The 14009-nt window shown below is 39.5% G+C and overlaps 1 protein-coding gene across 1 annotated transcript in view; it reads right to left on the bottom strand.

Annotated features, from left to right (window-relative positions):
- Positions 1–14009, bottom strand: part of IFT140 (intraflagellar transport 140) — a 72332-nt gene that overhangs the window by 52589 nt on the left and 5734 nt on the right. Inside the window, exons 6-15 of the mRNA XM_088148153.1 lie at positions 12272–12444; positions 11371–11462; positions 10244–10350; positions 9561–9709; positions 7701–7904; positions 6917–6989; positions 6544–6635; positions 5715–5842; positions 3265–3382; positions 2687–2817 (exon numbers count right to left, since the gene is read on the bottom strand). Coding sequence (XP_088004279.1) covers positions 2687–2817; positions 3265–3382; positions 5715–5842; positions 6544–6635; positions 6917–6989; positions 7701–7904; positions 9561–9709; positions 10244–10350; positions 11371–11462; positions 12272–12444 — 1267 coding nt within the window. The remainder of the gene's footprint in view (positions 1–2686; positions 2818–3264; positions 3383–5714; positions 5843–6543; positions 6636–6916; positions 6990–7700; positions 7905–9560; positions 9710–10243; positions 10351–11370; positions 11463–12271; positions 12445–14009) is intronic.

The following is a 14009-nucleotide window of genomic DNA, read 5'->3' as shown; positions in this document are numbered from 1 at the left end:
ATTTAAGTTGGAGGGAGAGATAAAAATCCAGCTACATGTACTCACTGGTAGTTTAAAAAGCAAAAAATAAGTCTGATCACAGATCTGTGGTTCACACCCAATTTCAGTCAAGGATCAAAACACTCAGAGATGAGATTTGAAATTCTAAGATTAAAAAACCTTTCTCTAGACTGCTCATGCTGTTCATGAACCTGTGCTCATGTACACAGAGTAGATGACCATATGAATTGAATAAATAAATACATCAAGTTTCCATCTTAATTAAAAGCACAACTATTCATGTCTATTCAGAAGTGACCACTCAGATAAATGAAATATATTCCTAGGCAAATAAATCATGGACTATCAAGCCTCTTTCAGATTAAAGAGATTCAAAATGGACTAGCATGGCACAAATCAAGAATCTTATTCCAAGAAGTAGCCTGAACTCTTTCATTTAGGCATAGAAGCACCATAGGGTTGTCAGATCAGAGGCAGATCATAAATTGAGAGACTGAATCATGACTTAACTTGAATCAAGAGTCCACTGGATCATAGATTCCTGAGACAAGGATCCCCAAATTGATCTCTGATCCAAATACCATTATAACATGACCTGTAATCAATCAACATGCCCTGGACTAGGCTTCAAAATGAGGCCTGCCCCTTTAATGAAGGGGAGGAGTCTGAGAGAAGACATCTAGTCCTGGAGGCATAAAAGGGTTCTGTCCATTTTCAACCAGAGAGAGTACTGTAAGTTGCTCACTTGGAGCTTTCCATGGTGCTGCAACTACCAGCTTGTGTCCTGCTGCCTTGCCCCACTGTGTGCAATCTAAGGGTCACTTGCTAAGATCAAAATGGGTCAGTTGAGCCAATGTTAGAAAGACAATAACATAAAATTAAACAAGAGAACCATTCCAACAATTTATCTTCCATTGGAAGAGAAAAAGAGAGAACCCTTCCCCCAAAAGAACAGGCCAATAAAAGGAGACACCTTTTTAGATTAATGACAAAAAAAAACAAAAACAAATGTCACATAAAGATTCCAGTGGGTTTGTGTTTGGCACACACAACACAGCTGGAAAGTATTCTACTATGCATACATTCTATAAAAACTATTCCAAGATGTCAATGCTTTCTTTGAATGCATTATGATAAACCTTTCTATTTCACAGTGACCCCTGCTGGATCTTTTTTTGCATTTAGAAATTACGTATTTTTTTTAATTGGTGCCCAGAATAGTCTGCAAAGCCATTTTAAAGTCACAGCCACTCACTAAATCAATAAGCAGGGAAGAGAAAAGTAAGAATGGTTACAGAGTAAGTTTAATTTGTGTGTGAATTTCTCTAAAATTAATGCAAATATGGGGTAAAGTGAAAGCCATCTACAATAATGAGCAACAGACTGATTCACACAACCATGCTTCATTGCAGCTGCATATCTACCAACTGAGAGACAAAAGCTACTTTTAATATAAGCTACTGTCTGTGTGAAAATATAGGTCTTCCTAGGGCAGTTCCTACTTTTAGAATGGGACAAGTGTATTATTAGATGGTAAAGGCTGGATGATTCTGGTGGTAACCTCCCAACTATCCTTCCTCGGCTGGTCCTTTCTGTTGAAGATCAAAACTGTTAGATTTGGACTTTCTAAATCACCCAGGGCCACAGGTAGAGAACACAATCCCATCACTGGAAAGAAAATTCAACTGGCAGTTTTGATACACTCTCTACAAGGAAAGCAGAAGAAAGCTCTCTTGCTTTTTGCCCAAGCCAACAAAAATGTCTCTGGACACCTTAGTGCCATTAAAGATGAGGCCAATAATGATATTAACCAACCATATGAGGTGTAATGACCTGAAGCTGATGAGATAGAAATCAGTGGTTCTTGGGCCAGACAGAACCTTTATGTAAACAATGAGCAAATGGCCCCTAATCTCAAGGCTGGGGACAGAGTGATGAATGTATCATTGACTTGAAAAGGTGGACAGAAAAGGCCTAGGATATAAGCCCTCGAAGAGGCAGGGAGAGAAAGAGATTTATGCAGGTGCCAAATGTATGCGTGCATGATTTCTGTCTTGTCTGCAATAAAGTTACTTATTTAGCCAGGTTATTTCTTTTGCTATAAGCAAGTCCCTGAGTACTAAGTTAAATATCTGGACAGCCCTGCAATGGCTCCTTTAATGAGTTACTGACATCTGCATATGTTATGATGCACCTTTCAGGACTGAATCTGAAACACTGAGCAGTCCCACTAAACATACTTCAAAACACAGGGCCAGAATGCAGCCATACACCATTATCTTTTCCTAAGAGTGGCTCTGGAGTCAATCTGGGACACAGCAATGTTCTGGGAAGAAAAAAGTTGGCACTAGAAGCCAGTTCTTCACTTTGTGGCAATTCAGCCTCCCATTTAATAACAGTATTCACATACTGAACAGTAATAACAACCAGGAACCTGCAGGTGTAGAAACTGGCACCATGTTACATTCTGCAGTATAAACAAATATGCTGAATGTATGCATTGTATGAAGCTGCAAACAAACACCTCCTTGGCCTGGTGTGATGTTCAAATCCAGCCCCAATCAATCAGAAATATACAGGTGCTTGAGAGTAAAGATTTGAAAAGAACAAGCCATTACTAAAAAAAAAACAAAAAACAATTCATCTATATTCCACAATACCTGACTCAAAAAGGAAAAAAACTCACCCTTCAGCCTCCTGTCCAAAGGAGAGCACCTCCTTAGCCTCTTTTTGGCGACCTGATTCAAAATCAAACAGGGTGACCACGTCCGTTTCAATGTCGTAGAAACAAATCCTAGGGTCAAGACTGCCATCAGCCTAAAACAATTAAAAAAAGATATAATTATCTCATGCAATAAGGATAGCAGAGAAAACTGGAAAGTGCTAAAGAGAAAGAGAGAATTCGTAAGGTCCCAGATTCTTTCCACAATGTTATCAAAGTGGGGCCAGTAGTTTCTTGGATTACAGCGACTCGTGAACTTCTTAAAAAAAGAGGCCCCCCAAATGTTTTTAATTATGTTCTCCAAAATATTTAAAAATCTGGTTAGATTTTTTTTAATGAGGAAAATCAAACCTACTTTAACAATACACTGGGCTATATCTGCCCTGCCAGCTCCTCCAACACAGATGGAATGAAAAAAACAGAGTGTGCAAGCCCAGGACCTGGCCATGTAATACCAACGCCTCACTTAAACATAACCTTGGCCCCGTGGCTTGATGTTCCCTTTGGGCCTTGATGTTAAAGGAGGGGTTGTTCAGACTCACCTTGCTGAGAAGAATGCTAACTTTGTTGCCACTTGCATTGCACTTCACAGATGCAATCCCAAGAGCGCCTGGAATCAGATCGGCCAGGGCCTTGCTACTGCAATGTACCTTCGCCTCTCTGTGGGAAGATGAGGGTCGTAAAATGGCCTGATCAGAAAGGGCTCAAACTCTGGACAAGGTACGTGTCAAAAATCTGATGCATTTTTAAAATTTTCATTCATTCGTTCGTTCGTTCATCGTATTTATACGGCCACTCAGCTCACGAAACATGACTCCGGGTGGCGTACGATAAAACACAAAACAAAACTATAAAACAGTAATATAAGAAAACAGTTGACAATTACAAAAATATTAATATTATGATTAAAAGACAAGGAGAGAGCATCAGATATTAACAACAATGGAGCCACCTCAGCAACTCACCATTCCCTTGGGACCCCCATACCCACGTTTTGAGGGACTTACAGGAAGTTAACAAGGATGGAGCCAGCCTCATCTTGGGGGGAAGGGGGATGATGTTCCATAAGGTGGATGCCACGGCAAAAAAGGACCACCTCCTGGGTCCCGCCAGCTCCTTAGCAGACGGGACCCGCAACATACCTCTTCTGCCGGATCTGATGGGATGGGCAGATGTAATCAGGAAGAGGCGGTCCCTCAAATAAAATTGCCCTACTAGCTTAAATTTGCCCAAGATCTCTATCTTTAAATGCTATTCTTTCTAAACCAGTTGACTCAAGTAAACCAGATGAGTCATTCTGGGTTCAGTTCAGGTCACTTTACACATTCGTTTCTTGCTTAAACCACTCTGGTATAAGAGGAGTACGAGGATATATCCACATGAATAACAAGTATCCTTCTGCCTATTTTACTGTGAATAAACAAGCAAGACATGTGTCAGCTACTTAAATGAGGGTTCACAGTCCCCAATGAGGCTACATGAGGTCTCAGGGACAGTGTGCAATTGTCACATGAACTCTCATTTGTTTTGTTTTCCTACAAAACTGATAATGCAAGATGATTAAGTACATGGGTATTAAGAGCCTTCAGTGAGGCAGGAAGGCATAAAGGCGTAATCCACGCGACATCACGCCAGATGGGACTGCAATCTCTTTCCTACCCATGTGGTGCTGGCTCTTTGCTAACAAAGGTATCCTTTTCAACTTCTGTAACAAACTTATAAAAGTGAAGTTGCAAAACCCATTATACAGCTTGTAACACAATTTTCAAGTTTCTGGGTTGGAGTTTGACAAGCCTCTGAAGTTTCGATTACTTCATAGGGGTTGCAGCGATACAACAGCATCCGCAATGATGAATGAATTGTGCCTCAAAATAAGGGAGTATATTTGTACCACAGTCCATTGCAAACTGAATTATCTGTGAAAACATCCACGTCTAAGACCTCTTGGAAATCGGAGCTATTACATCTCAGCCCTGCTCAGCTTCTCACAAAAGGTGGGTTTTGTTCATTACATAGCCTTCATTTTTCAAAAGAAAGCAGAAGTGAATGAGGAATGTTAGTTTCAAAACTAAGAGAGAGCTTTTTCATCTCTTTCATTACTTTACGTACAACCTCATATCTTTATGGAACCTCATTCCTTTTGTCTTATGTCTTTGTTCTTTTAGCGATTATAATGACTCATGAGTTAGAACTCATTCAGCATTCATACTTTTGGTATTAGTATTAGTAGTAGTAGTATTCATCTTTCTAACAATGAGTTGGATCCATATTTAGCCATACACAGAGCAGACCCGCATACACCAATAGGAGCAAGGTAGTAAAAAATCAATTTCTATTGATTTAACTGGGTCTCCTCTAGGCATGGCAGAGACAATTTGATCCTATGAATTTGGAAAAATGACCCACCAAGTCATAATTTTCTGCTTCAAGTGAGGAAGCATATTGTGGTAAACAGAAGCAAATGCTTCATTCTTACTGCATCTAATTTTTCAAGGATTGAATTTACAGTAATGAGCGTTTAAGAGCAAGTGTATGGATGAACATAGAGGAATCTGAATTAACAAGTACTAATTCATCCCTAAGGCTCCTTTTATAAAAATAAAAACAGAATCCCACCAACGAGGGTAATCAAAATAGGATCTTACAGACAAAGCATCCATTTATTGTCATGCCAGCAATACCTTCAACAGAATTCTGGAAAAAAAAAATCTCGATTTCTCATTCTACCTTTTAATGTCTGACTATGCCTTGCAGTTCAGTTCACTCTCCTGCTCCATGTCTATTTTTTCCCTTCTTTCTTCCTTTCCTTCACTTTTCCTTCTCTTACATTTTATTTATTATGTTTGGATAATGGGGTGGGCGGAGACAGAGCCATACAGGAAGCATAAGGACTGGGGGCTGCTTTGTGTTAAAATCTTTACTAACATGTTTCAATAACAACCTCAAATTTAAAAAAAAAAAAAATGGAAAAGTTCATAACTAAACTCCATACCTGCGGGAAAGATCAAAGATTTTAAAGTGAGACAAGTCCGTCCCCACCGTCAAGTAATTCCCACAGACATCCAGAAAGCAGGGATTGCCTTCAGATTCAGAGAATGACAGCAACTGCTTAACGGTACCCTGGGAGAGAAGAAAAGCTGCAGGGTTCAAACTAGTCTTTTGCTTTGGTCATCCTATTCTGACAAAGACCACAGTCTTTGCAATTGTACCTGATGATCACCAGGAACTAGGAAAAAAACTGCTATAATATATTCTGCAATTTAATTGGCCTGCCACAACCAAGCATAAAGAGGTTTTTTTAAAAAAGTAATAAGGAAAATTTCCTGCTATTACAGGTTCTGTCAATCTGAAACTGAAATGTGACAAATTAATTCAATGATCAACACAAGATTTCTTTTTCCCAACTGGGGGAGTGAAGTGGATCAGTCTGTATGTGAGGGAGTGAGGTGACCTTGATTTTTTTCCCCCCTGAAATCTGTTGGGGCTTCACATTAATGGGACTATCTATACAAATTCTGCTGCTACCATCTGATTATATTATTCTATACTACAGTTTCTCAACCTTGGCAGCTTGAAGATGTGCTGGCTGGGGAATTCTAGGAGTTGAAGGCCACACCTCTTCAAGTTGCCAAGGTTGAGAAACACTGTTTTATACCCACAGTGACAGGAAAGACCCAGAATGTTTTAGACAGTATTATTAATTGGCCCGACAATATGGACAGAAAAGTCTTCTTCAAACCACAAGTACAGTGTCATAAATCCAAAACTGTTTCCTCAAGCAGGTGGCTGTAACCACTGTCATTTAATGCCAGCTTGCTTACTTGCCAGGTACGAACTTGAACTCGATTTGGCTCAACTGTGTAAAGGTTCTCTTCATGCATAGCCAGCACAGGGGATTCACAGAGGAAAGAACCTGGAACCATTCAAAGAAACATTCTTACAACAGCCCTAATCTATTTGATATGTACAACTAAGAGCTTCACCCAACAGGCTATAAGTTATATGATCCCTGAATGCTGTCTATAGGAAACTAAAATATTAGGAATTCCCAAAATATAAGCCATCCTTTTCTTTTAGTACAGAAACAGTCCTATTTTTCTCTTCTCTTGTCTCTCTGTAAAAAAACAAATTACTGACATTCTATATTCTTTTTTAATATGCATAAGATACTCCGTTCAAACCTATCCATCTTACCTGAATTCCGTAAAGTGGCAGCTGAGAGTTCAAAGATAGAAACTTGCTTTCCATTCCAGAACGCTACAGCTTCCTAAAATGTGGGATCAAAAAAGTAGCTAAAAATCCGTGTTCGAAACTAATCCAGACTTTAAAATTATATACCACTTCTTTAGGGTCAACCAATACATTATGGTTTCTATATGGTATGCAGCTTTGCTTTCTGAAGTGTTTGCTTCCATGTGAATTTGCCAATTTATCATGGATACAACAGCTCCTGGAGTGGATGCTTCAATTCTGGCTGTACCCCAACTAAAATTGTAGAACTTTGTCTGAACTTCATCTTCATCTCTTGGGTATTAGCAAGATATACGCTGTTTATTCAGGTTTCAGAAAATTAAGTCTATTACTTTCAATTATTATAGTTTTTGTTTTTGCTTTACCTGGCTTGGCACACGGGCTAATTGCTTTTCTGGGTGCTGTTACTTTCATTATTATACAAACAACACCAATTTTGTTTACTACTTTCTTTTATGAGGGTTGATAACATTGTCAAATTCTATTAAGCTTCCCTGAGTGTCCTTTAGCAGAGATAGGAGAGACAGCATAGACATCTTTTGGGATCCACATTGAGGCACATGAAGAGTGAACTCACTGAAATCAACAAGAATTTAGTTCATCAGATTACACAGTGAAACTCACAAGTAGCGTCTTAAGACTGGATCCACCTGAAAATGTTTTCTATACCTCATCCCCACCCCAAAACCAAGATAGTAGGTACAGTACATCTATCTGATGAAAATACCTTGGTAGCACACACTCCATTCACATGCATATCAATACGGAGGTTATCCATCATTCTGCTGCTGAAGCAGGTGATGTTGAACAAGTTTGGGGAAACTTGTACCACTGCCATTTGTTTGTGGAAGTGTGAAGACATGGCTTGTTCTCTAAGGATTGCTACAGAGTTGGTTATGTTTACAGCCAACAGATTCTTCTTGGAACTCCACTAAAAATATTATGAAAAAAATACATTAGGATTAACCAACCAGCTTTAGTGAGAAAATGCATTTTGTACAGAGGCATGGAGTCTTAAAAAAACACACAAAAAGAAGACAAACATCCATGACTTAGAGTTCCCACTGTATCAGTTCTCATGTCTCTGCTTGAGTTACTGACTTTGATCTTGAACGGGCTTGCTAAATGTACTGCCCCTCAAAGGGAGGATAAAGTTTGGGGAATTAAGCAATTATATTTTTTTAATGGTGTAGTGTGAATGGGTGGCTCTTTTTCTGGCCAATTAATCTAACTGGTTTTGATGAAAAACTTAATTGGTTAGGTCATCAATTCTTGTCAGATGCAAAATCTGTCAAGGGTTTGTTAAATAACTTACAAAGACAGATGGAAAGGACTGGAAAATCTACAGATGTTTGCTTTTACAAAAAGTCCAGGAGGCATCAGAAATGTGAAATCAAGGTACCAAACAGGTTGAAACAAAAACCTGCAGGACATCTAGAAGCTACAGCTGGCAGGGCCAAAAATCTGTCCAGAAACAGCACACCCAAGCTGCCAGAATCATATACATCCTATTATGGGTATTTATGTAAGAAGATTGCACAGCCTACATCATTTCTTATGATTTGCCCACCAGAATTGATCAAGAGAGCAAGGAAAGAACAACAGTTGTTATGTCTGCTAGTTTAAGTGTATGCTGAATTTAAATAGCAAACGTGATTCTACCTTTCATCTGCCAAAGATTAACACTACATCCTAATAAACAGAGTTTCCAACAAGGCATGATCTATTCCTTCACATTTTCAATGAGTCTCTAATTTCTTTTACGTCGTCTACATGATTTACAAGAACTTATTTTATTTCTTTATTGAATCAGATTAATATCCCCCCACAATCACAACAGATTCTTGGTAGCTCACAATAACAACATAATACCCAAAATTAAGAAAATACATTTAAAAGAAGAATGTAACACTGTCATCATATCCCAAAAGCCCTCTGGAAAAGTTCCATTTTCATTTTTTTCTGAAAGGTGGATCATGTTGGGTAGAAATGACCTCCGACAGGAGGCCATTCCAGAAGGTGGGCCCCATCACAAAAAAAAACCCCCAGTGCATCTGGGCTTCCTCCATCCAGTCCCTCCAAAAAGGGGGGCAACCAGCTGCTTCTCCCAGCATGACCGAAGTGGTCAGGCTGACTCTAGTGGGGAGACGCCAAGAGGTCAAGGACTTTATGGGTTAACAAGCACTTTAAATTGCACCCAGAAACTATTGTACTTGGAAGCCAATGAAGGGCCCACAAGTCAGATGTAATGCAAGAATGGAAAATGATTAAGCAGCCTTCTAGGATGAGCCTACTTCTAGATTCAGAGACAGAAGATAAGCAAAGATCTGAGGCTTGTGGAAAAACAGGTAAGAGAAGCAAGTTCAGTCTCCACAATACTGTAGCCTACATTAGCCTGCTTGCTCACTAGACCAATTTTATACATGTCTACTCACAATCTCTCCCAAGGCCTTCTTATCTCTAGCGTGCAAACATGTGCCAAAATGCTTCCTCTGAGAATCCCTGATGTGGGAATGCACCTTCTTTGGCACTTGGGGTTGCATCCAAGTAAGCCAAAGAGAAGGAAAAACTCTATCCGTGACTTTACCTCGATTTGAATGATATCCCCTTCAAGCTCTGTAGGTGTCTGAAGTTTCCATCTGTCCTTGCCTTCCAGCGACCCAGTGGTTTGGCTGGAGAGTGGCACTTTTCTCCACATAGCTATTCGCCCTTTATTGGTGCCAGCGGCTAGAAGACCTGCCAAATGTACCATATTAGATCAGGTCAAGACTGTCATCAGCAGTGTTCTCACTCTTTCTGCCCAAATCCAGCATTCCATCAAACTTTGGTATGAATAAAAGAAGGAGGTGAAGCACAGGGGAGAAGCAAATTTTAGGCGACAATGAAACCATTGTTCCTTATAAATGTTGCTTACAAGAATAATTATTCTACTTACACCAATGTAAGGCAAAGGATCAATTTAAAGTAAGCGGTATCTCATTTCAACCTTGTCATCTAAGCCCAGAGTAAAAGGGAGAGATATAATCTACGCATTAAGAAATATGCATTCTTCTAATTCATATGGTACTAGCTTATTTGTTTCTTTAAACATTATTCTTCAGCAGCATATCTCTCTACGTATAAATGCTGTCTGTGCTGTGTATATTTTGTCTTTAATTTGTCCCCTTATAAATGTTAGTGGACTCCTCTCTGTGGAATAGTGAAACCAGTGGGATTTTAAAAGATGGGTAATCAAGATGCTAAAGGTCAAAGCAATCTGATCTTCTGTACCTTTGGCATTGCAATAGGACACACAGTGGACACATTCTCCGATTTCAAACCCTAGCTGTTCATCCAGAGAAAGGACATAATTCTCACCACGCTCCAAGTCCCAGAACCTACAGAGACAGTATAAGACAGTTGATAAGAGGTATGGCTCAACATGAAAGTCAACAGACATTATTGCAAAGTCTGATCCTGCCCACATTTGTTTTTCTCCCTTGCCTTAGCAATTTACCATCTCCTTTTCTTGTACCAATCTCTGAAACCATGAGAATCTCTTCAACTCACTTAAGGCTACTCTAGAAATAGTCATATTAATGGCTAAACAGTATCCATCCAGAAGCTCTAGGCTGGCCTACTGCTTGACAGGTGATGCAGGATGGGAGCGATTACAGTCCTTTAATTTAAACAGGCATTTCTTGTATAAAGTTCTGTCTATTCTCTCAACAGTCCTCCCAACAGATCTGTGGCTTTGAAGTCAATAGGACAGTAATTTTCCCAAAGCCAGATCCAGCAAGTTTGGATCACGGGGGAGATTTAAGCAATCAATTCCCAGGTTACACTTTTCTATAGCAGCTATTTACATGCTAGCTCTCTGGAAAGGAGCAAATGGTTTATGATCAAGCTACAGACACCAAGCAGGTAAGATCTGGGTACTGGTTTCTTTTCCTGTTTTTCCACCAAAGTTGTAATAATATTTATCTGAAAAATAATACAGCTATGCACTGTGGGCATCCTATGTGAAGTCATAGCCTTATACCTCCCCTACCTCACTTCTATATCACCACAAGGATGTATAAATTGAATTCAATTAATGCATTCAATTCAGTTTTATTAACAGATTTCTGACTTTTTATTTATTATATGTCAGGCAGAAGCCATGGTTTAAAAGAAATTCTGGTTAACTATTAAACAAGCCTTATGCTGGTCTTTGACCGTCATAAAGGTTGGATTTGATTTGATGAACAAGCCAATTTAGCTGCATTTTACCAGGTTGTTTAAGAAAGCAGCGGCACGTAAGGTCCCAGGGCTTGTTACAGGCACCTCTTTGCTCTTCAATCTAATGCTGCATCACATATAATTTAATGCTATAGGTGAACCAGGCAGCATCTCAAAAGGCCAAACCATTTTCTTACCTAAGAACGGGTTCGCTCGTGGCAGTGATAAGGAGGCTATGATCAATCAAAATGATATCAGTAGGATGACCCATCTTTCCACTCAACTTCACCTGGCAACAAAAGTCAACCAATGAGATGACTGCACTGAAAGCCAAGAGATAGCACTGGGTTGAAGGTAGAAGGAGTAGCATTTACTCTTGCAAATCATGCTCCTATTTCCCAAATAGTTAATATCCTTTCAGGCGCAAATGTGGTTTTGCTTAACGTTCATTGCTTTTACGAGAACAGACCAAGAGCCTGGTGGCACCACCAAGACAAAGGGATTTATTACAGCCAAAGATCTAAGACTGATTATAGCCTGGCTCGTAAACTTCCGAGGGGCTCAGAAGGACACAAAAGGCTTCCAGGTTAAGTAGGAGAATCCCCTTTTGCCTCAGGATGAAGCTGTCAAGAGGGATGTACAAAAATAGAAACAAAATAGAGCAAGCCAGGTCATGCCTGTGGCTCTCATCCAGGCTGTGATCCTTGTTGGGTAATATTAAAAAATACACAAAGCTGCCATATCCTATGTTTGTCCATCAACAGAAACCTCAGGCCTATGTTTTCTTCAGTCCTGTTACCTTTTTACTGAGGATTGGAACCTGGAACATTCAGCACGCAAAGCTATGGAGTTTAATCCTCTTTCAAAGATCATGGTCAAAGCAAAGTATGTGCACTGGAATGAAAGTGACTTGTATTTTGGAGCAAATAAGTTTCAAAAGGCGGTTCAGTGTATTAGCTCATAAATTATCTTGATTATTCAATTTCAGGCGTGTATAATAAGTAGACCTCAAGGCTCCTTGGCACATCTTGTAGACTTGCTAGAACCACAAGAATTAACTTATTCATAAGTAACGTATCACAAAGCTTGTTTCTTTACCTTCAGAAGTTCTTCTGCTTCTCCCTCCGGAGAAATTTTGTGAAGGGATAAGAGGAGAGTCTCTGTTATTACTACTAAGACATCTTTTTCCATGAACAACATTTTTTGGACAGAACTCTCTGTAGTCAATGCTTGGCTTGTCTTTCCTCTTTCACTCACATAATGCACAGTTCCTGCCATGGAAACAATTGTGTAATTCACTCGGCCATCTAATTAATCTCACACCATCCCACATTCAGAATTTGACAGTAAAAGAATAATCTCAAATTGAGGGAAATCAACACGTGCATTTTTCAGGATGTTGGAAAGAAACGTTTTGGAAGCACTAACATATTAACAGGAAGTTGTAATGGATCACAAAACCAATATGGATGCCCTCACACTGTAAAGTACTTTACAGGCTTCCAGGTTTTGGTTACAATACCCTACAACAATGAAGTAGTATTCCTAGAATCCCTGTGGAATTTGTTTCTTGACCTGGCCTACCTTGAAGGGCTGACACAGACAAACACTGCATATTCCACAAGGGTTCTTGTAAAAATATACTAAAAACAGTCAAACTATCACAGTAAAAAAAAAAAAAAAAAAAGTATTAAACTGCTGCCATCCACTAGTTCGGTGGTTGAGAAAACTACAATGGAAAAACAGATTATTCATTAGGATACCACAGAGTAAAGAGAAAATACTAGCATCTATACATCAATGCTTTTTTCATTCTGTTAATATAGCAACGTTTTTAAATAAAGAGAAATTTCCATAACTCTATCCTATAAGCTGCACTGTTAAACAACTAGACGAATAAATCATAGTTCAAGAAAGTTAATCTTTTTCTTTTCCATGCTCAGCTGAGGCTGAAATCAGATTAGAATTTCATTTGAGTCAGATAATTTGGAGACCAAACAGTTGCTGGTAGGACACACAGGCACATTCCAATCTGCCTAAAAAAACGATGCAGAGACCAACAAAACCTGTTTGTTGAGCTTTAACTCAAGAGTCCCGTAAACCTAGAGCTCCTGCCAATGACAGGAAAGCTAGTATTGATAAAGATGTCAGGATTTGTCATGTTTAGTTTCAAAATTCCAAGTGGCTAGGAGACAATTTTCATGACCCATCTTGAGAAAGGTCCTTAGCCATTTTCATTTCACTCAGGCAGCCAGGACTACAAAGTGCTGAGTTCACTTATGCAAGACCACCCACTCTTTCAAGATCTTCTGTAATACCTACAGACAAGTCTGTTTTGGATTCTTAATTGCCTTGTAGCCAGAGCCTTTCCCGCAAACGTGCACAGTAAGAACTGTGTTAATATGAAAGGACAAAAACTGACTGAGCGACTGAAAAATAAAAGGGAGCCAAGAATGCATAGGCAAAAAGGAATCCACAGAGGCCCGCAAGACACTACAGAAAGTGGCATTATTCACTCTCAGTATTAATAGTCTGAACAAATGACAGAGTTATATGTAGCGGATTCAAAGAGCTCTCTCTCTCTCTCTCTCTCTCTCTCCCTCCCTCCCTCCCTCCCTCCCCACTTGTCCCAAGACTCAAGAGGAAAGAGCTCTCCTAATGCCTGGTTTAGATCTCAAAAGCTACCAGGACTTGCCAAATTTAAATCCATGCATCTATTGTTTACCAACAGGTGGAGCTGTGAGCTTCCAAATTAGCCACCATAAGAATTTCACAGGGAGTTAAGACTCATCTCACCCAATACATTCTCATTTTTTAAAGTTGTGTGCTTCTGAGC

Source organism: Python bivittatus, unplaced genomic scaffold (assembly GCF_059951505.1).
Source record: "Python bivittatus isolate LINGU-HERP-01145 unplaced genomic scaffold, Pbiv_v1 ctg000560_np1212, whole genome shotgun sequence".
Classification (NCBI taxonomy): domain Eukaryota; kingdom Metazoa; phylum Chordata; class Lepidosauria; order Squamata; family Pythonidae; genus Python; species Python bivittatus.
This window is presented reverse-complemented; position numbering and strand designations above follow the sequence as displayed.